Genomic DNA, 27997 nt, shown 5'->3' on the forward strand with positions numbered 1-27997 from the left:
CAGGCTGGATGTATAAAACCCTCCGTCCTCTCTAGTCGCCGCTCACAGGGACTCTGCAGCCTGGTTCTCCGACTTGATCTCTCTCCGGCCGACCACGAAGTTTAGCTGCAGCATCTGGAGAGAATAAAGTGAGTAGTTTCGATTTGCTTTGTATTCTGTTTAAAGTTTGGTTGAATCGGAACACTGCAGCCAGATCCATATAAATATGACTTTTAGAGAAGCTTACTCGGTTGGATCAAATAAAACATATTTAATGCAGATAATACTTTTTGTCATTTTTGTGTCTTTTTAGTAAAGTTTAATCTTTAGTTTATGAATCAGCTTATTTACGCGCGGACTTCTTTTTTGCTGCAGCAGAGTGATCTAAACATAACTAAACTAAAACATAACACGTAGGCCTATAAGATATCATAATTTAGTTTATAGTTTGAACCAACACATGGGTAAGTCATGACTACCCAGTGCCTATGTTGACTATTATGCCTGGTAAATATACTGTAAGTTTGCCTCAAAGATTCATATCAGTGTAAAAACATGGATAAACTATAAAATTGCGCAACAGAAGGTTGTATCGATATTTCTGTGTAAGAGTTTTGATGTCAGCTAAATGAATTCTTCTGGTTGCAGGACATGAAGTCAGCCCCCTTGCTCCTGCTCCTCTCCTCGGTCCTCCTCTCGTCACACCTCCGCCCCGCCGCCGGCAGACCGCGCATCCTTCCCGGCTGGCTGGATGGCAGCGGCCGCTTCCAGACGCAGCAGCTGGACGAAGTGCTCCTCAGAGCGGCCGCCGCCGGAGACAGCGCCGCCTCACAGATAGTGGGCGACAACATCCTGAGGTTTCTCCAGGAGAGGAACCCGGACTCTGTCCACTGGCTGCCATCAGACGAGGAGAGCGAGCATAGGGAGAAAGAAGCACTGAGGACGGCGTCGCAGCTGCTGAAACGTAGCGAAGAACCGCCGCTGTCCATCGACCTGACCTTCCACCTGCTGAGGAATATGATCCAGATGGCCAAGATGGAGAACCAGAGGGAGCAGGCTCTGCTCAACCGCAAAGTCCTCGACGAGGTCGGGAAGTAAAGCTCTACTTTTTGAAAAAATGCCTCGTTAAAAACAGCCCAACCGCTGTCTCAGTATTCAAGACCTCTGACATTAGTTTTTGTTCGTGCGCCTGCCTTCCTCTCCACATCATTTTACGCACAGATGGTGCCACTTTACGCATCACAGCAACCACGATAAAAATGTAAATTATTATTTTGAGACTTAGTTGGAAAATATGGAAACGGACTTCTCAGACCCTTCAGTCCCCTCCACCATCCTCTGGCTTCACCCTCATCCTCCCCCTCTGAACACACACAAAGTCTCCTCCATACTCGACTTTTCGACTTTTGGTGGACTTGACGCTATCCGGAAACTGTCGAGTCTAATTGGATTTCACACTCTGATGTTTGGACATGGTTTAATCTGGAAATGAAAATGTCTTTGCGGTGCAAACCCTGCACTCCTTAAATCACTGACTGGGTTTTGACATGTTTGATTTAAATACTTCAATAACAGTTTGACTTTTGCATCTCAAACAGAACCAGTTTCTGGTCAGCAATCTGGGTGACCATGATGTTGTTTGTATGGCTATTTGTGCCCTCAGCAACCAAATTATTCTGAATAATGAGAGGTGCATTATGGGTATTCAGTCAAAACTACTGAAACTATTTGCCCTATCTTCACAGGCAGTCATTTCTGCACATTTTTGGTAAATTGTTCTGGTAAATTAAAACATTTGTAAGCTCTGACCTCCAGTTAATGATCACATTAAAGTAAACAAATACACATAAATAAATCACACTCATGACTAACGTCAGACTATAATGATAATAGGCTGTGTTTTGCTTTGTTCCTTCCTCTGATAAATTTATCTAAACTATGATTTAAAACACTTCTAAAAGGTTCATTTCAGCACCTGCAGAAAACCTCTTTGACAGGGTTTCTCATTGGCACCATAAATGATTCAACTGTGGTTTAATCCTGAACAAGAAGTTTCCCAACAGAGTCGCTGTTATTAAGACTATAAGAGACATTTAGCCAGTTAAAGAGACTAATTAGCCCATAAGAAACCTCTAAAAACATTCATCACTATGTATTGTAACTGCTGTGGTTCTCCAACTCTTATGTGTCACTCTGATCAAATGTTCATTGATTGATTGGATTTGGTTTGAAAGCAGAGGTGAAGTAAAAGAAAAAACTACACGATTATGTATTTCTGCACCTTCCCTTCAACTTCTTTTCTGTGGTTTCCTTTGAGCAGGAGCACTATCACCTGTACTGTATCAACTGTAGCATGCTAACCTACGAAAAAAAGAACAAAAAAAAGAAGCTTTATTTTACTGTAAACATTTCTGTCTGACACTGAGCACATCGTCTTTGTTTTAGCAAGAGTTAAAAAAAGCTTTTTTGCCATTTATATTTTGTAATAAAAAAGTTTGAAGTAAAAATCGTTGTTTTTGATTCTGTAATTGTACTGATTATAAATCTGTATTGATCAACAAAAAATATAACTTCTTGTGGCTGCTATATATTTAAAAAGTGTCATCCAATGTTTTTCTATAATACGATCTTTCCCCAACATTCCTGAATGTCCTGCCGTAATCTGACCACAAAATCCAAAAATTCACCTCACGTCTAGAACAAGATCTCAACACCTACTGGACAGATTTCCATGAAATTTGGTTCTGATATTTATGGTCCCAAGAGGATGATTCTTAATGATTTTGGGGAAAACCGTCTGATCTTTAGTCTTGCGCCACCATCAGGTCAAAATTTCCAACAAATACCTAAAAAACAAACAAACGGCTGGATTTCCATGAAATCTGACATGAATCCGAACGTTTTGGTAACCTGAGAACTTCTCCTCCAATGCTACCATCAGGCAAAATGTTCCACATGTACACAAGAAAATTAAAAAAAATAAATAAATTTTTACCTTCAACTGTATATACCCCACAAGCTTTTTCTGCAGGATGAAGCTAATTCCATGAATTCTGCTGAATATATTCATACTCCCAAGAGAATGAACCCTTCTGATATGTGCTATTACTATTTTTTGAATTAAGGTGCAAAAATAGATGTGAAATGACCCACAGAGCAAACTTTATATTTACATTCAGGTATTTTTGCCAGTTTAAAATGAAAGCCTCCAACATTGGGGACCTTTGTTGTCATGTCTGACAAAACACTGAAATACTGAACAGAGGAAGTTTATGGAGTGTCTGAAATTGATAGTAAATTTCAAAGAAGTCTGACAATTACATTTTAATATTTCTTGTGGATAGTTTGATTAATCAGATTTCATGGAAGTTCACCTGTCGCCATCTTGTTAAGCGGTTGATGGGCTGTGAAAACACCACAGACAACAATAGAAATAAGTTCTGGACTTTATTGTTCCATCTCTGACAAAGTCTGAACAAGGGAGCAACGTTTGAGCGTCTGGTTTCTGTATCGATGGACTATCGATTACTATCGATTGCATTCAGTCCCGTAAAAAACAGCTTAATGTGGCTTAGTTCATTCATTTTTTAGCTGTTCAGTATGTGATACATACTGAAAATTAAATACAACTCAACTAGACTAGCTGTTGAAGTGTAGAATTTTTTAAATTGTATTTATTTGACAGGGACAACACTCATTAATCAACAGAAAAATAACTGTGAATGAGCCTGAGTTAGTCTAGGAGGCTCATTTTCATCATGTGTCCCTGACCAGATGTTGAAAAAGGCAACCTAAACCTAGAATAAAATGACGTCTAGTAAATTTCATGGCATACAACTTAATTAATACGCACAGACTATAAACAGCACATATCCACCAATCAAACAATGTCACAACACAATATAGAATAGTTAACAACAATACATACTAAGTAAAATAAGGAAAAAACATTCAGGGAAAGGAGGAGCAAAGGACTGATAAAGTAAAATAGACAACAGGAAGGAAGCAGAGAAGCAACTAGAGTTCAAATGTTTTCGTTTGATTGTTAACGAGCAGCTTCAGCTGAAAGAACAGGAAGTGTTCATTTCTCTAATTTGATGAATTCAGATAAAATGTGACTAAACACTTTGTCATCACGTTAAACCCGCTTGTTAACTTTTATCACTGAAGCGTTTTTACGATCCTTTTAGTGTGGCGGCTCAGACGTGATGATGACGACGTGACAGCTGATGGTTTCTTGTCCAAGTAGCTGAAACAGATAAAAGAGAAGAAGAAGAAGAAGAAGTAACAAGCACAGAAGTCAAAACGGCCTCTGGGCACTTTTTGTTTTTATGACTCAGTCCAAACTGTGGGTGTGTTGGTGACTCTTCTGCCTTATCACCCTCCATGTGTATGTGTGACTGTGTGTATTGGTTCAGTTTAATCTCCCTCATTGTCTTGTCTGTCATTACACATCACTTTGTAGATTAAAGCAAAACTGCAGAACTCAAAAACAAGACCAGAGATGGTTCACAGTGCAACAAGCATTACATAATAGTTAATTAAATTTAAAAAGACTTTATGTATATGTTTGTGCTTCATTTTACATAATATTATTATTGTAATATCTTTATGAAACAAAGTGGCCACAGTCACAATCAATATCCTACTGTAACGTCACTGAGTTTTACAAAAGAGGACAAGACACTTTTTCCACTTAACTTTCATTAAACACTCACCGCAGTCATGCACCAGTGAAATTACATAAAACAGTACAAATCACCAAAATATATTATTAAATAAGTCTATTTACAGACGATGTGCTAGTGTATTTACAAAATTACAGACAAAAAATCATGCAATCAGACGTAATAAAAACCTCACCAGTAAAAATAAAAATACAAGCAGCATATTTATATATGAAACATGAAAATATAGCATTGTATGAGAAATAAAACCATACTATGTCTATGTTGCTTTAATTAAAAAGTTGTAAGAAAGGATAAGAGCTGTCCAGAAAGCTGTGACCTCAAATTTAAAAATCAGCCTTTGTCACCTGACCTAGAAACAACCACCAGGACTACGTCTACAAGGGGAAACAGATCAATAATATATTTTGGAGCAAAGTCTGCAAGGTCTCAAAAGTTAGAAGTATCATTTTTAAAAAATCGATGCAATAGCTGGCACAGGAGATGATCATTTATCTGTGTCACTGATGATTCATTCTGACCCAGTTGGCACCAGAGGAGCCCTGACTGATACCAGCGTCAAAAAAATTAGTCCACGTAAGAGAAAATAAAAGCATTGACATCTCTCTGCAAATCCACAACCTCTTCCTCCACTTCTGCCCACCTCAACTGTTGAGTCATTTCACCAACCATCATCGTCAAGGCTGTTTAACTTTAAAATGTGAGGCTGGAGTAACGTAAAAAAAAACATCTCATGAAACAATCAAAATGGACAATATGTTGGTCCATCTCAGTACTTTCCTGACTTCCCTACTCTGTCTGTGGCACTCAGACCCAAGGTCATTCATGCAACAGCTCACAAATATATAGAATATATAGATATATATAGAATTTATTTTAAAAAAAGGCTCAGTAATGTCCTAAAACATCTGGGCACTGTAGTGTTTAACAAACATTACTCTAACAGGAGCAAAGAGTGCATTTTTTGGGGGACTATTTTCAGCAGTGGATGAATACACATTTGGTGCTGTAGTGAGTATTTCTGGCAGCAGGACTACAGTGTGTGTGTTCATGGTAATAAAGGAATATATCACCCAGTATAACGATGTGGCTCACTGATGTGTTTAAAGGGGACATGTTATGCTTTTTGTGATTTTCTGTTATTTATGTACTGTTATGATGTTGTTTATCTATGTTAAACATGGTGAAAGTCCCAAAACTTTGAGGTTAACATATATAGAAATGCTCACTGCAAGTCAGAAACCAACCTGCTTCAACCTGCTCTGAACACTGAGTTTTTCCTACCTTGTGCATAAACGGCCGTCTGTTCCGTAGCTTTTGTTTCTAAGGCTGTTCACGTTGTTAACTCTCATATTTTGGATCATATTCAGGTTCGAACATGTACGGATGTTTTTGAGAAGTTGACATTTTGAGTAAAGAACATAAATCCTACCACTACTGTTTGTTGATGTAGCCCCTGGAGCTGCTGGAAGTCTGCTGAGGAGTCAGTATAAATTAAGATACGGAAAAATATTCCACTAGAGCCCCAAATAAAAAATATACACCTGGAAATATGCATAATATGTTCCCTTTAAAGGTGATTCTCTATGTTTTTCTTATTGTCAAATCACATATGTTGAGCCAAAACAAGAATGAAATGATCTACTTACAAGTATGGTGTGTGTATCCAAAGCCTGATATATCTTATTCCTCTGTGACATCTGTTGTTGTCCATGCGTCGCTGTCTCCAGTTTTCTGTTGCTAACTTTTCTTGTTAAATAAGAATTTTAAAATGTGTCCACTCTAAAACAAACCACTTCTGTTTTATTGTCTTTAATCCTATTCTTTTTTTAATGTACATAATACACATAATCTTAACAGTTTCTGCATTTTCTCAGTCTTATAATTCTCTTTACGGAAGGCTGTAGAAAGTATTGTAGCAGAAAGCTATATAAGGGCTTTAAATCCTGATGTAAAAAGACACACATGAACAAAAATCTTTTTACTTTTCCTCCCACAACGCAGAATACAGTGCTCAATCCATTGTGAAAATTTCCTGTGAGCTATATATGGGTAGATATATTTACACACAATACACAGGCTTTTATTTTACAAGACAAAAAGCAACAAATGTAGGAGGCGAAAATCTGGGCATGTCAGTCTTCCTGCATCTGGGCTGCTGAGGGACAAAACACAGATAGATAACGTATATAAACGTATGATTTTTATCTAATTTAGGGGTTTTTCTTCTTTCTTCTGGAGGATTATGGTAAACCTCTACTTCCGTCTCTGTGTTGTACGTTTCATCAGGACTGCAGGGACCTTGAGAAAAGAACAAAAGATGAATATCATGAGATCAGTGTCACCATCCCACGTCTAAACAATCACTGGTGACTCTCCAACTGCTCGGCCTGATGTCCCCGTTCCACACAAATACAAGCACGGAGGAGGATGCTGTCGCGGTTGTTGCCTTTGACTGAGTCAGCATGAATACACTGATGCTGTGAATGAGGGGAATCCTTCGCTCTCTGCAGCGCTCTTTTACATAAGTGATCTTGTTAGATGATTTCACACATTCCCTCTGTACGATACACAGTGAGCCGCTGACTGCTGGCTTCAGACTGTGCACATTTCCAAAAGTTAAAATTCATCAGCAGAGCAACAAGAACATCTATAAACAGGCTCTGACACATTTGCACGACTTCAGTTTGAGAGCTGTCGGTACTGTTCTTTCTTTATAAGCTCAACAAGCCTCATGCTGTCTGAATATGGCAAGTTTTACACGAATAAGTCCACAATGAAGCACAAAAGTAACTGCATTCTTATACATTTCGAGGGCAAAAAGTTTAGTGACCTCTGACCCATCAAATGACCTCCATGAATGAGCAATCCACTGATGAGGACGGTAAGAGCATCTGAAAGATTTTCTTTTGTGAATATTGTAGTTTTTATTCTCACCACATACAGTGTAGAGTTCTATAATTCAGAACTAAATTAGAATATCAAATTGGCTCTGCAGTCTTCTATGAGTCTGTTTTTGCGCTTTTAAATAGGACATATTCTGCACATTTCCAGCTCTATGTTTATATTCTGGGGTTCTACTGGAATATCTTTGCATGATTTCCAGTTTAAAACTCCTTATTTATCTTCTACTGGTCCTTTATGCAGCCCCTCAGTTCAGCCTCTGTCTGAAACAGGCCGTTTTAGCTCCTGTCTCTTTAAGGCCCCGCCTCCTGATGAACCCACTCTGTTCTGATTGGTCAGCTTCCTGAGGCTGCGTCTCAGCAGACTTCCTCTGGCTCCGGAGTCTAATTAAACAAACTATAGTAGCAGGATTTCACTTCTTTTTCTTGCTCTTTACCTGAGATGGAAATTTCTCAAATACATCCATATATGCGAGTACACAACGTGGACAAATGGAAAAACCTTAACAACAAAGACTATGGAACGGACAGCAATTTGTGGGCATGCACGACGAGCTGACATCATCATGAGGAGGAAGTAGAGATAACTTTGCAAACGAAGTGTTCAGAGCAGGCTGAAGCCCTGACTGTTGACTTGCAGGGAGCATTTTTACATCCAGTACCTTCACCTCAAGTTTTGACCTTTGACCATGTTTAACCCTCCTGTTTTCAAATGTTTTTATATCAGAAATATGGATTTCTTTCATCTAATTGCCTGGAAATCACATGGATGGTTCCATACCAAACACTTTGCAAGTAAAAGTAATGATCACTACTTTCATGGAATTTTGGGTGTTTTATTAAAATTTATAGCATCTGTGGACTTTTATCCTGCCAAGTCAAAATTGACCCGGGATGACAAAAGTTGCATGGTCAACGGGAAGACAACGGGAGGGTTAAACCTGCATTAACAGATTTTTTGACTCGGAGGCAGCAGAAAACAAGTTGTGAACACAACACTGTCATATTATCAGCTTTTAAGTTGATATGTTGAACTTGTTAGCAAACAGTTGCTTATTTCCACATCCAGCAGTTACGGAGCAACATTATCATTCATGTGGAGTCGTGTTTCTGTCCACCTGGTGAATGTGAGGCCAATATTCACTCTCTTTTAGCTCTGTTTTTGCTCTCTACCAACTCCTGAGGGAAATATCTGGCTCTTTAGCTGCTAAATGCTCCACTATGTTCACCAGCTAGTCTACAGCTAACTGTGTCTTTTCGCCCTGCTGAGCAGGTAGTGTACAGCGGCTTTTTAGAGCTTTTTCTCTGAAGAGAGCTGCCTGCTGTGACCAAAAACAACACTATGATATATATTATATATATTGATTATAGCTGCTTTAACACTGACATCCAACATCATAATAGTATAAAAATAATAGGGAAGCACAAAAAGCATAATATGTCCCCTTTAACATTAAAACATCTGACCAGAGCAGACAGAGCTACTGATGACTGAGAACTGGAAGCTGATTAACTAATGGGAAGAGGCTGACGCTTTCTACACCAAAATCAAAGACACTGCAAAGCCTTGGACAAAGAAACCCTGATCAATTCATCAATACAGGACATCAGGGAGATTCAGAGGAGCAAAACACACCTTGTATCCCTTTTTCAAATCAGTCCTACTTTCAAAAAAATGTTTAAAAGGTCAGAATCTGCACTTCAGTCATTCAGAAAAAAATAAAAACTACCTCTGTTTTGGTTTTAATATCTGGAGCAGAAGTCAAGTTCTGACTCTTCTCCTCCTTCTTCAGGATCTTCTTCTCTGTCATTCCCCAAACCTGAAGATGATACACATACGCAAAGACATTTTAACATATAACCTTAACCAAAAAAAAATTATAGTCCAAATCCTTAATTTACCTGTTTTTTGGCCCCAAATGGGAGGCAAGTCCCCATAATGTGCACAGACTCATGTCCCCACAATGTCATTAAAACAAGTAAACACACACACGCTGTGTTATTTATACAGTAAACAGAGCTATTTAAACTGTGTAAATGGAAACTGAAGGAAATTGTGTGTAATCCTCCTGCAGAGCTGTGGGATGTTTACTGAGATGCTCATTTATGGGTGAAAATTCTTATTCATATAATATAATAAAAATACAAACATCTAAAAAAAACTCCTGCCACAAAGGTTTTTTTAAAATCTATTGATCGATTAGATCTTCTTCGGGCACAAACAGCAAACATTATATTATATATACATATGTAGATAGATAGATAGATAGATATGTCTCAAAATGATATATATATATAGTATGTATAATGTGATGTTTATTAGTGCTGTTTGTGCCTGAAGAAGATGTGATTGAATAAATTATATTATAAATATTTTTGACTTTCAGAAGAGTTAGAAACTTTACGTCTGACATCTAATATTTTTATCATTTAGGACTTCATAATAATAATAATAATAATAATAATAATAATAATAATAATAATATCATATAAAACCCAAATACACACCAAAATCAGGAGAAATTATAACACAAAATATATTCAAACAGGTGAAGAAAAAAGACAAAACACATCTGGAGGAGAAATATCAGCGGTGCTGCAACTAATGATCAACCAGCATCAACCAATCTATTGATCACCTTCTCGACTAATCAATTCATCAACTAGTCCAACAAAATAAATAAATAAAAATAATGAGTGCCACCAAAAGCCAAACAGATGTGTCCAAGCTGCCTTATATAATATTTCTACATACCGGGGCAGAACTCGATGTTTCTCAGCATGTCGGCGAGGTCGTCGGTATCGACGACGAAGTGGCTCATATTCTCATAACCGAGCTCTGGACGCTCCATGCTAGACGCCCCGGCTGTTGCTGCCATTCTGTCAAATAACACACAGGTTGGTAAAATAAATCCCAAATTTTAACTGTTTCAAAATAACAGTTCAACAACTCCACAGGACACAATTTAAAATACTTTCAGTTTGTGGCAAAGATGCATTTTTCTTATTGGAACTGAAACTGAATTTTAAAGGAAATTAAAATGTATTTTTCACAAATTTAGGAAATGATTCAAAGGATTGAGACACGCAAATTCAAAACACACAATTCAGACTGAGATGTAATATTTACTTTAGTTCCACTGTTTTTGGTATCTGAATATGTTTGGGTGAGACGTTGTAATGTTGGTAAATTAAATCAAACACATACTTTATACTGTTCATTTATTGCCAGACATTGCAGAGTTCCAGCTTTCTATAAGCTGATGTAGACATTCTTCCAGATATAAATTCACTTATAGTTGATATTTTGCTTTGAAATTAATCACCAGTTTGTTTAAAAGTCTTTGTGAACCACATTTAGATGATGTGACACATTAAAAAGCAGAACACAAACACTCATGAATACTTGACTCATTTCAGGTTAATGGCCTCCAATCTGTAGCTAGTACATCAATAAATTCAACAATAAATATTTAAACAAGCAAACTTCCATTTCGAATGTTATTGATGTCGATAAAAGACCAATATTGGCTCAATTTACCCACATACCAAACACACACACACGTTTACTTTTAGGGACATTACACATTTGCTTCCTGGAGACTTATTATAACCCGAACCACTGACACAAAAATCAAATTTTTTTCTAATTGGGACGAGGCTTTTGTCCCCAATTAAGTGGTTTTGAGTCTGAAATGTGTCCCCAACACACACACACACACACACACACACACACACAGTGGTCTCCAGTCATCCTCATATGGCCGACCAGTGATGCCAGTGACGCCATCCAGAGCAGATTTGTTTGGTTTTTCGTTCTCTAGGCAACAGGTGGATCATCTGCTACATGATGTTTACGAGATGATGAGCAAACGTTTGGCAGAGAGCTGATGACTGTTAACACACAGTCGGTCTAAATACAACGTAAACAGAGCGTTTATTGTTACTGCTCATGTTTAAAATTGAATAATAGTTTCTACTTTTATTCTAGATTCGGTTTGTTTGTTGTGTTTGTCCTCACGTTTTCTTGATTAATCCATGTAAGTTATGTCAAATACTTGAATGTCGCCTGGTGGTTTCATTTAAGAAGCAGGTTTTTCACAATTTTCTGTCTTAAAACAACAGTCAGGAGGTCAAATGGACGTTGAAACAGGTTTTGCTTGCTGTTATTATTCCCCCTGCTCATATTGACCATTAAAAGACTCAATGTAAGTGATGGAGGACAGAATCCAAACATGTATTTAAAGGTTTATCTGAAGATAATATTAATAATGAGTTAGTCAAATAAAGTGGACACGGTTCCATAGTTGTAATCTTTCTGAATGTAATAAAGAAGAATATTTTTAAGGGAGCATCTTAGAATGTTGAAAGTCTTGGAGAAACTGAAAGTATCTACAATTTAGGGGTGTGCCCAAATACAAATATATTATTCGGCAAAGCACAAATAGTGGGGTTTTTACAAATATTTGTTTCATACAAATATTTTAAAAATTATTCGTTTTTGGGAAGAAAAAAAAATATGTTAAATAGCAGCACACAGGTCGTTTACATCACTATCTCAGTGTCTCTCCTCTGCTCCGCTGTGACGTCTATCAGCAGGTCTCAACGAGGGGAGTCACATCCACCTGCTACATGACGCACATTTCCTAATTTGGACATCACTCCCGGAGTTGGGGGTGTTCCCCAGAGATAAAACTGAACTGCTGACACAAATGAAGTGCTCCCAAGGGAACACTTCATGAACACTTATTATAACACTTAAATTTTCCAAAATTAAAAGTGCAATAAAAACAAAAACAGGATTTTTAAACCTCTTTGCGCTTTGAATTCAAATACAAATAATTTTGCTGCCTCAACAAATACAGATACAAAAACAAATACTGGGCCCTCTGCACATCCCTAGTACAATTGTTAAGTACAATACATAATATACATAATATATCATATAGTATTCTTGGTTTAATTATTATATATTATTAATACGTTTAAGCAATGTCTAAAATATCAAGACACATTAAAATGTTGCTGAAGTAAAAGAATAAAAGCACTTAAAGTATAGAAAGTAAAAGTATATTGTCAGTTTTCAATATGTATTAATGTTGAAGCTGTTCATACTGTTGGGTAGTTTAATGTACTGTATTACAGTCCTTATATGTTTTTAAAAACTTTATCTGCAAAGTAACTTGTAATAAAAGATGTCAGATAAATGTAGTGGAGCCAAAAGTACATTTTTCTCTAAAACATGGTGGAATAGTGATGTATAAAGTAGCATAAATTCAGTCCCAAGTATCTAAAAACTGTACTCAAGGATAGAACTTGAGTAAATGAACTTAATTACTTTCCATGTACAATTAAATTCTTTTAAATTTGACCACATTCACTTCAATCAGAGCTTCACCACAAAACGCACAACTTACTTTTCCAGTATGTCTGTGGCGCTCTGCGAGTGTAGAGAGAAGAAGAAGACAGACAGACAGAATGGAGGAAAAGAGACAAAGTTAATCACATTGTGGTTCAGTTTTCAGTGCCAACAACATCAGTCAGAAGTATTTGTCAGACACGTCACTGCGCAAAAATAAAAACATGATTTGAAGAAACACTGCCAGCTGCTAGAATGGCCTCACGGTGTTTACTATCTGCTTCCACTAACTCTATCTCCTCTAACACCTGCTTTGGCAGAGGACGTAGCTGAACATAAAACAGTGACACCTGAGGCTCATACTTTCTATCACAAACACACACTTTTCTCAGCGGAGACGGAGTGACGCAGACAGGTTGCATCAGCAGTAAGGAAGCTGAATTTAGTATCAACCTTCAATCTCTTCAGAGACAAGTGGGACTGAACTGAGAAGGAACCGTTAAAGTTCCTGCAGTCAAGTTTTACTTTTAACTTAAGTTTTTCTTAAAGGACGAGTTCGCAGTTTTTCAAAATGTGTCTTAAACCAACAGTCGGGAGCCCAAATGAACATTAAAGCTGTTTTTCTTGCTGTAATCATTCCTCCTGTTCATACTGACCATTAGAAGATCCCTTCATAATGACCTTACAATGGAAGTGATGGAGGACAAAATCCACAGTCCTCCTTCTGTGCAAAAATGTATTTAAAAGTTTATCTGAAGCTAATATGAAGCTTCAGCATCCAAATGAGTCAAATCAAGTAGATATCTTTCAACGTTACAGTGTTTTTAGTGCCAAAGTCCCTCTTTTTGTTACTATACTTCCACCTGCAGCTCAACAGGGAAACACTGTCCGAGGAAACACAAAGAGGGAATTTGATGCTAAAAAGACTGTAAATGTGTCAGATATCCACTTGATATGACTAACTCAGACTGCTGAAGCTGAATATAAGCTTCACAGAGACTTTTAAATGACTGTGTGGACACACTGTGGATTTTATCCTCCATCACTTCCATTGAAAGCATATTTGAAGGATCTTTTAATATCCAGTATGAACAGGAGGAATAATTACAGCGAGGAAAACCTCTTTCACTGCTCATATGGACACCTGACTGTTGTTTTAAGACAGACTTGATAAACTGTGAACTTGTCCTTTAATAAGAACTAATTTTCCAAGGCAGAGACGTGTAGTGATAATACCAGAAGTCTGGAAATAAAGGGTGTGATTGATTTAAGAGATTAAAGATGCAACAAAACATATATATTGCCATCATTTTGATGTATTTTCTGTTGAAACAGAAACATTCAGGTGGGGCATAACAGAAGATGGTTCACAAGAGATTATAAGTTCAAAGACTCTTAAAAACATCCTGATTTCAGATCCTTCAAAGTGAATCAGTTTAAGCTCCTGTGATGCAACCGTGGTGTTTGTTTTTGTCAGCACACCAGGTCGCCTCTCTGTTGCTCTGAATGTTGTGAATTTGTGGAAAACACATCTACAGCAGGTGTCGAAGATGGATTACTACGAACACTTACTGGCACATAATCATGTAAAAAGGACGTTTCCATTTATTTCCATGTTAAATCAATAAATTAAAACTCCTGCTCAGGTTAAAGGCGGGTGGAGCGATTTATAGGCACAACAGAGGTAACAGTCGAGTCAGGCAGATGTCAGTCAAGCAACCTACTAGGGGTGTGCCCTAATACAAATACATTATTCGGCACAAATAGTGGGTTTTTTACGAATATTTGTTTAATACAAATATTTTTAAAATTATTTGTTTTCGGGGAAAAAAAAAACTATGTTAAGTACCAGCGCACAGGTCGGTTACATCTCCTCTGCTCCGCTGTTACGTCTATCAGCAGGTCTCAGTGAGGGGAGTCACATCCACCTGCTACATGACGCACATTTCCTGATTTGGACGTCAGAGTTGGGGTTGTTCCCCAGAGATAAAACTAAACTACTGACACATGCTTCATGTAACACTTTAATTTTCTAAAATTAAAAGCGTAATAAAAACAAAAACAGAATTTTTAAGCCTCTTTCCACTTTTATTCAAATACAAATACAAATAATTTTGCTGCCTCAACAAATACAAATACTGGGCTCTCTGCACATCCCTACAACCTACACAGACCTGAGGAGAAGTTTAAAGGCTGTAAACACTCATGATCGACCCTCACAGGTGTTTTCACCTCCATTTCCATGATTAGACGTCTTCTCAGGACTGTGTGCAGACTGTCTTTAATAGACATCTCTGTCACTACCTTGCAAGATTTCTTGCATGTGTCATACCCGGTTCACGTCATATGGGATGGATGCGACAGATGGAAACGATTCCCAGTTGTATGATTGCAGAGTGTGTGAGGATTAAAATTCTGTGCATTTCCTTTTTCTTTTCTTTATTCATTTATTTATAAGGACAATGCACAGTAATTAACATTTCTGTAAATGTGCCAGTGTTAGCCAGCTGGCTAATTTTCAGCTGCAGTCCTTTGGCGAGATGTTCTGGATGCAGTGCACAGACAATATAACAATATATATTAATTAAATTCAGCTTTAATTACATCGAACGACATGCTTTGGTTGACGTGAGGAGTCCATACTTGTTTGTGCCAAGTCGGATATTGCTGTAAACACTATTTAATTTAATTTGTAATAATTATTACTAGTTTGGTGACCTCAGCTGAATCCTAGCATGCCATGTGGGAAAGATTCCCATGTTTATGACTTACAAGCATTCACATCATCAGACAACTGCTGTACAACTCTGACAGTCGACCGTACGATTTTCAGAGTTAGTTCATGAGGAGTGACTTCGGATATGTGTCTTGTCTAATGGACAGAAACTAAAATTTAAACCAAAGATTTATCATTTTCAAGGAAGAAAAGTCTCTGAAGCAGCATTTACACTATGAGACATTAAAAATTCTCTATTATAACACTTGAGTTACAGCAAAATGATTCTTTGTTTAACCCTTCAATTTAAAATGAGTCTAATGTTGTAGACTTGAGATTTAGAAGTCAGTAGATGGAATGAGTTTGTGCATGTTTTCTCCATCAAAACATATGTTTGTACATGGATGTGCACGTGATCGATGGGTTGATCGATACAGCACACTGGAGGGACTGAGCTGCTCTTCATTATCTCTGCAGGTGCATGAATTAATTATGTGTGTGTGTGTGTGTATGTGTGTGTGATGATACTGTCGGTGTGTTAAGGTATGTGCTGTCCTCAGGGGGGTTTATGGAAGCCGAGAGCCTGACATGGAGGCACCCCGCTGGGTTTACTGCTCCTGTTTCCTACCTTCATCTCTCCACATAAAGCCCTTCATCATCAATAGCAGCAGAGGATGTGGCCTGAGGACCACTGAGCATGGATGGAAAACATCAATGAGTGGTAGGAAGCTTTAAGTAAAGGTGAGTTTGTTTAGATTAAAAATAAGACGATGCTTGATTCTGTGTCACCTGTATTTGAAGCATGAATGAAGTCTAATCCCGTAATTTCAACCTGCAGGAAATCTAAAAGTTTTACTCACCTGTATGAACAGCGGCATGTGCGGCTCCTCCATGGACTGAATGGCCATCTCGACCAATGTGATGGCGGCCTCCAGGTGATCGCTGTGCTGACGGATGAGGGATCGAACCAGTCTGAGTTTGTCGTCTTGTTCTTTGGTTATCAGCCCCACCAGCTCCTGTTTCCGCTCCTCCAAAATGGACACAAGACCGTCAAAGTGGTTGACCAGCTGCTCTGTCTGTCGGTGACCGTTGTCCTGACGTGAGAAAAGAAGATTATTGTCCTCAACATTTGCAGTATATGAAATAAAAAAAAGGTGAAGCACTTGTTACGACTTAATGTTTCATCAATGACGTTCAGCCTGTTACCTGCTAACTCATTGTAGACTTATTTTAGGCTCAATGTGCAGCTGTATGTAGAGAAATATAAATATCAGATTGTTTGTTTTTAAAGTAATTAAAAGTCATCTTACAAACTTGCAGAGCTCAGAAAAAACATCCAGTTATAGAAAGTAAAGCAACAAAACTTAAGAAAATGGAAACAAGTTGCTGATTGTGCACCAGAGACTATTTCAGCAAGTATAAAAATGGTAATTATCTTTTTTTATAGGCTATAATGAGTAAAATAGACTTAAATTTCTGACAGTTCAGGTAATGTTTACATACTAAACATAATAAACTGTACAAAATCTATATAAATTGATTGACATTTAATGATAATAATCATTGGTTGCAGTCTGTTACTGTAAAGATGTTTCACTCAGGTCTGCTACCAGTAAATAAAGTAAAAGTACCCCTGGTTTTTATTGCATTCTTTCCTTTAATATCTCAATTGTGTGTGTGTGTGTGTGTGTGTGTGTGTGTGTGTGTGTGTGTGTGTGTGTGTCTAACCTCTATAGTGCGGCAGATTTCTTCCATCTGAGAGATGACTACCTGGATTCGGTCGTTACTGGCGACCAAGATCGCGATGCCGTCGCTCAGTTCTGTCTGCAAACATTCAGAACATCAGTGACGTTAATTAAATCACCAACTTCCTCTGAAACTAACTGAACTGACTTTAAGACACGGTGAAATAATAAAAAATACATGTTCTCAGTTCAGTTATTTCTTGTTATTGAATAGTTGATTATTGATTATTTTGTCACAGTACAGAAGCTAAAGACACTAACTTCTGTTTCACTTTACAGACATTTGTGTTCAAATTCCTTTGAATTCAATGTAACTGAACGTTTCTTTAGAGATTTTACTTTCAGACTTTATCAATAAATTGACCAGCAACGCATCATGACCTCACACTTAAGCCCAAAAAGACGTGAATTATTTTTTTACTGTCTGACTTGATGACGTCTACGTATGACTTCTGCTCCTGCTCCACCAAATTTTGCACATATGACACTCAAAAAACAAAAAAATGGACTCCTGCACTCTGTCAATGCTTCATTTAACCTGATGAAAGGCTGCTTAACCAAAACGTAGCTATTTAATACCTTAACATAAGTCCTGACAGTGTGCAGGTGTTGATATTTTGTTTTGAACTTTTACTTTTTTTTACATAAAATATTAACTATCGCTCTTGAATACATTGTGCAATTGCCACCAAATGTACAGAACATACACCCATATCAACTCACCTATAGATGATGCTACAGTAACACAATACATTGTTATATAATTACATAGTCATAACTCAGTGATTAAATAACTAATATTACCGGACAAGATTTTGTTTTTCTCCACAAATAACAACAACATAGTTTTCTGTCAGTATGTGTATTTTTATGCAGATCCAGATATTAATTTAAAATGTATAAACTTTTTCTTTTGTTAAATAAATGTAGAGGATCATGTGGAGGAACGCACTCTGAGTACTTTCCAATTAGCGAGCCTGTCGCCACCTAAAGCACAGCATGAGTCACCAGCATGACATCATGCACACTTTTATAGATTATTACAGCTTCTGCACAGTTTTAGTATCATTTATAACGTCCCCAGTGTAACAAACATTCACACCTTCATGTACGCTGAAATGAAATCACCAACTTTTGTTGTTTTGTTTTTTTTAAATTAACTTTTGTTCGAAGACAAAGAGGATCAACAACTTTCCTCATCTGACCTCATCTAAATTTCAGATGAGTGAATCAGAGACAGAGTGAGAGATGAGCGAGAGCGGCGCTGAAATGTCAACAAAGCCAACTGCTCCATAATATGCCGGACGCCGCTGCTGCCGCCATCTGCATGACAAGACTGTGAAAGACCTGAACTTTGTCTTTGTGTGACTTTGTATGTGTTAAAAATGTGATTAGAATAAATATTTATGTGATATATTTAATGTATAGGTTTGATTCTGCATAAAAAAAAACAACATCTATCACTGTAACTGACCTTTTGGTGTCTTAGAGAGAAAGATACCAAACATGAAATAAGAAACATGAAGAGAGGAGAGATTTTAAAAATAGCAACAGGAGAAAGAAGTAAGATGAAGGCCGTCATCTCCACCCACATGAATTCAAACCACACACGCTTTTTGGACAAATGTTAGACTTTAGAGTATTTTATTAGCTTGTAGTTGGTTCTTTGACCTTTAAACAGGCTTCAGCTTCAAGTCACTAATGATAAGGAGTGCTGCACTGAGTCACGAAACTAGTGTTGGTAATGTAAAAAAAAAAACAGGTGCTCTTCAAGAAAAGGGCAAGTAGTCATCAGTCATACTCTGACGAAGAGTCGAAACATGTTGGTACATCCGTGTATTAATAAAGGACTTTTAACTCATAATAAGAGCTTTTTACACTTCCCATCAACACCACAGACTTCCATTAAAAGTAATCTGGACAGTCGTTGCTTTTTTAATTCTTATTAAGCTTCAGCTTCAGTTGAAAACAGGATCCATTTAACTTAAAGAATTCACTTTGCTCCTGAATCTTTGGGTTTGTTGTTGCCTGACAGTGAAGTGAAATTAAATAGAGTGGAGTGAGTTATAGTGAAGTGAATTGGATTGAAATGGACTTAAGTTGAATAGTGGAAAATCAACCGATGTGGTGTGGAGTGGAGAGGTGTCAAATGAAATGGAGTAAATGAGGTGGAGTGCAGTAATGCGAAGCGAACAGGTGTGAAATGAAGTAGAGTGAAGTGAGGAGGAGTGGAGAATAGAGTAGAGTTTAGTGGAGTGACATGAAGTGGACTGAGGTGGAGTGGAAAGTGAAATGGAGTAAATAAAGTAAAGTGAAGTGAAGTGAAGTGAAGTGAAGTGAAGTGAAGTGAAGTGACGAGGAGTGAAATGAAGTAGAGTGTGATGTAGTGACGTTCAGATGAGTGGAGAACAGAATAAAGTAAAGTGGGGTAGAGTTTGGTGGTGTGAAGTGGAGTAAATGGAGTGGAGTGCAGTAATGTGAAGTGAAGTAGAAGGGAGTGATGTGATGCTAAGTGGAGAATAGAGTATAAATAGAGTGGAGTAGAGTTTAGTGGAGTGATATGAAGTGGACTGATGTGAGGTGGAGTGGAAAGTGAAATGGAGTAAATAAAGTGAAGTGAAGTGAAGTGAAGTGAAGTGAAGTGAAGTGAATGGGAATTAAATGAAGTACAGTGGAGTAGAGTAAAGTGAAGTGACCAGGAGTGAAATAAAGTAGAGTGTGATGTAGTGGTGTCCAGATGAGTGGAGAACAGAATAAAGTAAAGTGTGGTAGAGTTTGGTGGTGTGAAGTGGAGTAAATGGAGTGAAGTGGAGTATTTACCACAGCAATGTGAAGTGAATGGGAATGACGTGGAGTAGAGTGAAGTGGAGAATAGAGTCAAATAGAGTTTAGCGAAGCGGAAAGAACTGGAGTGGAGTGAAGTGGTGTGAAGTGGAATGATATGAACTGAAGTGGCACAAAAGTGAAGGGAAATTATTTGAACTGGAGTGAATTGAGGTAGGATTGAAAGGAGAGTGTGAATGAAGTGGAGAATAGAGTAAAGTAGAGTAAAGTAGAGTTTAGTGAAGTGGTGGTATGAAATGAGAGGATGAGGAGGAGTGACAAAGTAAAGAGCAGTGAAATGCAATGAACTAGAAGTAAAATCAGTTGAAGTGAAGTAAACTGAAGTGATGTGAGCTGGAATAAAGTTGTTCAAGTGTTATGAATGAACAGTTTATTTTACCTTCTGTCTCATGTAGACGCTGCTGAGCGGAGCCACATCACAGTCTTTGTGTTGTCCGAACACTTTGCACATGGAGCAGGTCGGCGTCTGGCAGGACAGACAGTAGATATTGATCTTCTCTTCTTCATGTTCTTCACACAGCAGCTGCTGCTGCTGCTGCTGCTCCGGCTTCACATTTACAAGCCTGAAAGAGACAGAAAGCCTGAATGAAACATCAAAGGTTCATTTTTTGTTTCATTAATCCCTTTTTATAGAATTTTCACCTATTTGGCACACCCAAATGGAAAAGCTTATAACAGAAGAACTGTAAGGCCATGATGCCTGCATTAGTCTTCATATGATAAGTGACATCTTCTAGTTTCTGGAAATGTGTTTGTTTACCATGCGGCTAAAACACAAACAAAACTACATCAGTTTAAATAAGGCTCAAAAAACTGTTTTTGGTCCTCGTCTATAATGAGTCATATTTGAATAACAATAATTAGGACATGCTTTATGCCAGAACTATGCAGAACAACATAAACCTTCTACATCTTGTCAACCTGTATAAAATTCCAGACCTCTAGGCCTAACCTTATGGGAGATGAGTTTTTAGTTTGTGGTGTCACTGGTGTCCCCGAACCTCTCCAATCATCTCCAATCGGCTAAATTGTGCCAAATGCTTTTATTCATTACTGCGTGATGCTACTGTTTACAACTGGCTTAAGCGGGTCGCCGGTGACCCGTTGGATGTTAAAAGGTTAATGCAACATATGGTAAACGTTGTATTTTCACAACTGACTCCATACTTATACAACTCTATGGAAGCTCGTTTTGACCAAAATTGAATTGACGAGGGTTTTGCCAATTTGGATATTTCCTTTAATAAAGCTAAATCTTTTCAATAACCTCTTTATACAGCACCTCTTAATAACAGCACAAACTGTTTCATTCCAAAGTTTGTTTTGGATGTTATATTATGTATTATGGGATGGGGGGGCTCTGTTAGACCAGACTGGAATGGGGTGACATAGGCGGGAGGTTGGGTCCCCTTAAATGGCAGAACAATTAGAAAGAAAAGAAACATTAAAATAATATAATAACAATAACAATAAAATAATAGCTTCCTCACAATTATCTGTCTCCATCCTAAAGCTGGAGTCAAAGCAGTGACACCTGTCAGATTTACATTTAATAGCTTTTAGCAGCCATTATATAACTCCAGTTTGTTTTTTTGTTTTTTATTAGTTTATTCATCAGGGACGATGCAAAAAAACATTGTAACAAGTTAAAATAACATGAAACAGATGTATTGCATATAGGACTTATAGCCAAGGCTAATTTGTGACCCCTGTCCCTGGTTCTGGGATCCCTCCACTGGCTGCCAGGCCATTTTAGAAGTGATTTTAAAATTTTCCTAATCACTTTTAAAGCTATTCATGGGCCCCTTCGTACACCGCAGACCTGCTGACTCCTTATGAACCAGTCCACAGCCTTAGATCCTCTGGCAGGTCTTTACTTACCTTTCCAAAATCCAGATTTATAACAAAGGGGGACGGGACCTTCTCAGTCAGGGCCCTAAAATTATGGAACAGCCTGTCAGACGATCGGAGGTTCACAGATTTACTAGACACTTTTAAATCTCTTCTAAAAACGTTCGTTTATAGATGTATTTTCATGTGATGTCGTCTTTTATCTTTTAGCCTTCATGGTTTTAATTACCTAATTGATCTCATTTCCTTTACATTATCCTGTGGGCATCATTGTATTTTGTTGTTTTTAAAAGGTACTATATAAATAAAGTCATTATTATTTATTCATTTGTCAGACACATTTGTCCAAAGTGATGTGTAAATGAGGTACAATCCAAGTAGTGTAGATCAGTAGATCAAGAGAAGGCCTTTAAGAGTAAGTTCCTCAACATTAAAGATAAAATATTTTTTCTAAAAGAAGGAAAAAGAGACAGAAAAACCCTGCTGGCCCTCCCCAGCTGCACTGAACACAACCCAACTTATTATCATTATTATTATTAGTAGTATATTATTCATATGTGTATATACACATATATACACACCGTCATACATGCACACAAACATACAAATACAAAAAACCAAGACATAGTTCTTCCTTTAATATAAACAACTAAAAATCTGTACCAACGTCTTACTGTTTTGTGTTATTGTCGCTATTTTGTTACACTTATATACTCTAATATGTCACCTTTATGTATCACTTTGTAGGCACCAATAAAGGGAAGAAATACACCACGAATCATCTAGAAAATACAGGTTAGAAAGATAAACTTATATAGGAGAAGTCGTGCCTCTCTTCCTTCTCAAAAAGGATACAAGAAGTACAGACAGTGTTGTTTTCTGTCGCCATCGTTTTAATGCATTAATAATGTGCTTAAAACGTCCTTAAAGGGAGACTTACGGGAAAACGTGGCCAGTTTTTAATCTTATTTCCATGCATTAGTGGCACAATGTCCACAAGTCTTGGCAATGTTGTCTGTATTGTTGAAGGAGCTTAGTTCACTTCTGTTATCACTGACGCACTTTGACGTCAATGGATGATGGAAGAACGACAGGGAGAGTTTGGCTGAGATTGCCATTGTTTCTTTGCCACCTGGGAACCAAGAGGGTGTCGCTACTCACGTATAGCTCAGTCAGCTTTATGTGATTTATCTCTAAAGGTCTTTTCTATGTTTTTACTCCATTTTACACAGTTTTTTCATTACTAATGCATAATGTAAACGATCCTTTTCACTTCCAAATGTCTAACTATCATACAGATAGATGCAGTTTGCTTTGAGGACCTCACACTGGTGCATGTGTGCAGTTGGGACGAGGACGTCTTTGTCACTGCAGAACAACAGCTGAGACCAAACTTTATGCATTAAATCGTCCTTTTCCTTCTGACGTAGGTATCTCTGATAGAAAAGATGATTAAATAATGAGACTTTTTTTTCCACACATGAAAAAATGATGAGAAACTACAAGTTATAAAACATTTGTGAACCTCACTGTGAACAATCACGTCTATTTTAACCAGCACAGATAATAAAGGGACTCCTGTCCTTCTGTTTCTAATGGATGCCAACATCGTTAGCAGTGACTCATCTGGCATCTATTTTGGGGTGGAAGTGACAAATCTACACTTATGATGATTTAAATATCAGCGTAGATTTGTAGTTAAGTGTGTACATTTAAAAAAACAGAGGCAGATGTACTGAAGAGGCTTTAAATGAAGTAATTATGAGTAGAAATAGACTTCAGACAACAAAATAGACGTTAAATCATTTGTTCATTCAAGCTCATAATAGGTAACAGCTGCTTCGCTGAAATTTTTCAGGTGATTAATTATGAAATATGCTGGTTCACAAGGTACAAAAAAATGCTACTGTCCTGAATCTGTGCAGCTCCCAGCAGTCACAACTCAGCAAAACACCAAAGAAAGGTCACAGAAAGTAGGCCGTCACCCGGAGATGGAGGCAAATATAAAAAACTGATCATACGGAGGTTTTGAGCCTATTATCTAAGATGAAATGTTAGGATGTTGAGTTGTGATAGAGATGTTAAATTGTGGTCATTTAAATGAGTGTTAATCTCTTCTGATGACTGGATACATGACAGGAAAGTCGCTCCTGTTTCATGTCTTCAACCTGTTGTTTTCTTAATTTAAAGACAAACCATTTCTTACTTTTTACACTTTTTACACAAACATTTCATAATCTCTCAATCTTTCAGTCTCTTGGCATTCTTGTCTTTTTTATCATGTTTTCCATGTGCACACAACACGTCTTTTACCTGCGCATCAAAATCCAAATTTAAAAAAACGGCGTACATCACCTGAGGGGAGGATTCATGAAATCAAGAGGCTGCACATGTTTCAAAGCTGGTTAGAAATATTGAACTGTTGAAGTGTGATTTGACCCTTTAATCCGTTTACAGCAACAAAATGTGTTGCCTAAGTTACAATATGAGTGAAGGGAGGCTGCATTAATTGTGTTTTTGATAAAAACAGTAAAAATCACTGATAAAAATGAGGAAAAACTGAAGGTAAAATGTCTCCTGTTTCTGATCATTTTAAAGAAAACAACAATAAATTAGGAAAAATGTCTCATTTGTGCTGTTTTCCCCATAAAGATGATTGTATATAATCATTTAATGGAGCATCATTTTGTCACTATTTAGCCTGAAATGCAGAATCTATTGCCTACAATAAAAAAAGAAGATAAAATCCATAAAATATTCACAGACTGACTCTGCACTAATGTTATAAACCTGCAGACTGACAGAAGTGCAAGACAATGCTGCTCTCTATTGGTGGTCACTCATTATTACAACAACATGCACATTCTAGTTATAATTCAGCTTCTATATAAAGACTTTATCTTGTCAGACTTGTTAGTCACATGTGACCTAAATACAAACACAATCTGTGAAAAAAAAACACCTGACTTTTATTTAATAGTAGAATTTTGATTATTTAAATGATGTTGAAAACATTTAAATAACACTTTAGTATTAATAAGCAGTAAATAAACATTTAATAAAAGGTTCATGACAGACTGTGATGTAGTTGTAAGCAGATATAAGAGCATTTTAGTGTTTATTAATGTACAGAATTTGTCATATTCTTCTCCTATGAAAACATATTTGATATTATTACAACTGTGTTTTACTATATTGTAATTCATTATTTGTTTATACAGCAGTAAACACTGATGGCTGCCAACAGGAGGAGTTTTAACTGTTGACAAATACAGTAATAAATACTCACAACTACATTATAGTGTGTTATAAACCATTTATTACATTTTGACTTGTAAATGCTAAATAGAAGAACTTAAAGTTAAGTTTTACCAACATTGAATGTTATATGATTTAATCTTGAAACCTTAATCTGTTAATATAATTTATAGACTATAATAAATACATTTCTGTGGAGACATACTGTATTACACAACGCTGCACTGATTTCCTGTAGATTTACTAAAATCTAATGCTTCACCTTGTTGAGACCATCTTTTAGTCCCCAAACGCAAGTTGAGTCCCTGTAATGTGACTTTATAAGCGTTTTCAGATTCAGACTTCATTGGCCATTAAATTTAACTATAATGGAAATTTGTCTTTGGCGCCAGCATGTAAGACACTGTACATCATACTCAACAACACACAATAACTATATATTAAAGGTAGAATAAAATATTTAAGTGACTAAGTGGCAGCAATAAAAGTGATAAGTGGATTGTTCTTCCGCTGGCATGTAAGTCCATCATAACCATCATAGCAGTACTTAAAAAATGATGAAATAAAAAATAAGTAGATAAATGTAAATTAAAAGAAGTGATGGTGTTGGTTGCAGAATGTCCTAAAGAGCAGTCTTACAATAATAATAATAATAATAATAATAATAATAATAATAAAGTTGTAGAAGTGCACACAAACTCACCTTGAGGACTCCTGCTGTCTGTAGATGTCGATGATGTTCTCCACCAGCAGGTTCCTCTGCAGGCCGTAGACTCCGTGGCGGTCCAGCACCACCTCATGGCGGCACGACGGACAGCGGAAGCGACCGCCGCTGGAGGCCATGCTGGAGGTGCTGCGGGACTGCCACAGAGGGTTAGCTGACTGGATATAAAAGAGAGAAGAGAGAAAGAAAGAGTATAAAGAGAAGAGGCGATAAACTGGTGTAAACATCTACTGTCTGTTTTTATCAGGTCGGCTGAAGATGATTCAAACAGGAAGCATCCGTTGACCTTTTGCCCTCTGATTCTCACAGCTGTATAGTGAAAGAAAAGGACAAAATCTGGTCCAATAAAGGCTCCCAAGAGAAAGACAAACCATCTTCTTTGTGATGGAGGTTTCCATGTGGACGTATTTTATTTAAATTAAGCTGAACCGATGATGAATACATATCGGTTTGTGTTGTACTGACGAAATATTTTCCACCAGTTTACAACATTTCTGTGGCTGAACTGTGTGTTAACTGTTAGTTTGTGCCTCTAATGTGATATAATTTTCATTTGAGTAACTGATCAAATCCCTGATTGAGTTTAAAAAACCAAGGAAGTCAATTAAATACACACTTGTTTCCCAAACTGCAGCTCCATTTCCTAACCAGCAAAGATGGTGGCTGGGACTGATGTTTACTTGCTTGTTTTATAACAAGCTTTTATAACTTGCTTTTTTTAACACAAAGAAAATATTAATATGTTATTGGGCATGAAAATATAAAATAATGGAAAGCAGGGCTACAACGAACAATTATTGTCATTATCGATTTTGATCAGTCAATTAGTTGTTTGGTCTATAAAGTAAGAATTTCATTGTACAGCAACTGATAATAAAGGTTTGATGGGTTTGTTTACATGGTTATGAATGTCAAACATAAACATCTATAATCAGCTTTTGACATTCAGCTAATCATTATTTTTGTGGCTGTTATAAAGATTAATTCATCACATGGAATTTATCCATATTTTTGTGAAAATATCATAATAATTTAGAGCACAGTTAAGACATCATTGAATTTAATTATATTATTATTTGTTTGGCTGTGAAACTGGGATCAAGTGAACCTGCTGTGACTCCAGGTTGATGACAGTTGCCCTCTTGTGTAAATCAGCAGCTATGAGCCTCCACGGAGGCTCATTTCAAACCCAAAATAGATCAGTATGTGATACCCAGATTATACGTTTTTTGGCGGCGTACACCTTTAAAATTGATGGATACAAATGGACACACTGAAAGTTGTTTGACTCTGACCTGGAAGATGTCGTTGGCACACTTGCGGCACAGGTTGTGCTGGCAGGGCAGGATGACCACAGGTTTGGAGAACATCTCCAGGCAGACCGGGCAGATCAGCTGCTTCTCCAGGTTCTCCATGGTGGCTCCACTGCCAGAACCGGGACCCGAACTGCCTGCTGCCGGAGGCTTGAAGCCGAGAGCAAAGTTCATCACCTCCGGGGGGGAAGAGTTTAAATATCAGAGAAGACAGAAGAGGATCACAAGCAGAAGTTTCCAGATATTCTAGCTGTTTGTTGTGGAGTTCAGTATAAATCCAGCTCTGCAGGCATCAGTTTCAACTCTTTCTACCTTGAAAGACTGTTAAAATTATCACTTTTTTCCCCAGTAATTCACTTGTTTTTTCTCTCTGTCTTCAGTTCTCGCTGTTGTCTCTTTACCCAGCTGCCCATCCCTTTAACCCCCCTGCCACCCTGCATAAACCCCATGTAAAGACCCTCCCAGACCCCCAGTCTGAGTCCCACAGCAGCCGGGACTGTTGACTGTTGTTATTTTTAGCTCCTCAGTTTGTTCTGGCTTGGGTTACTGTCTAAACTGCGTGCCACAGCCGGGACCACTGGAAAGTCCGGGCGTGGCAGAGGGTCACTACAGTGCTC

General features: G+C 37.5%; 2 protein-coding genes across 5 annotated transcripts; one reads left to right on the forward strand and one right to left on the reverse strand.

Moving 5' to 3' along the window:
• The first annotated feature begins 290 nt into the window (after positions 1-290).
• uts1 (urotensin 1) lies at positions 291-2413 on the forward strand. The gene has a single exon (XM_044377501.1). It carries the CDS (start codon positions 631-633, stop codon positions 1075-1077), a length of 447 nt encoding a protein of 148 aa, XP_044233436.1. The 5' UTR covers positions 291-630; the 3' UTR covers positions 1078-2413.
• A 4220-nt stretch (positions 2414-6633) lies between these two features.
• trim54 (tripartite motif containing 54) lies at positions 6634-27996 on the reverse strand. 4 transcript variants are annotated; one of them, XM_044329519.1, is made up of 9 exons: positions 27718-27996; positions 27363-27557; positions 26047-26225; positions 20614-20797; positions 17374-17469; positions 16506-16739; positions 12988-13010; positions 10326-10450; positions 6634-6968 (listed from the first exon to the last, which is right to left on the reverse strand). In XM_044329519.1, exons 2-9 carry the CDS (start codon positions 27552-27554, stop codon positions 6751-6753), a joined length of 1251 nt encoding a protein of 416 aa, XP_044185454.1. In that variant the 5' UTR covers positions 27555-27557; positions 27718-27996; the 3' UTR covers positions 6634-6750. The 4 variants fall into 4 exon arrangements, with proteins under 4 accessions (XP_044185454.1, XP_044185453.1, XP_044185455.1 ...); XM_044329520.1 differs by adding an exon at positions 9301-9390 and having other exon boundaries at positions 6901-6968; positions 27363-27993; XM_044329518.1 differs by having other exon boundaries at positions 27363-27996.
• Between the last annotated feature and the right edge of the window lies 1 nt (position 27997).

This window comes from Thunnus albacares, chromosome 16, assembly GCF_914725855.1.
Source record: "Thunnus albacares chromosome 16, fThuAlb1.1, whole genome shotgun sequence".
NCBI lineage: Eukaryota > Metazoa > Chordata > Actinopteri > Scombriformes > Scombridae > Thunnus > Thunnus albacares.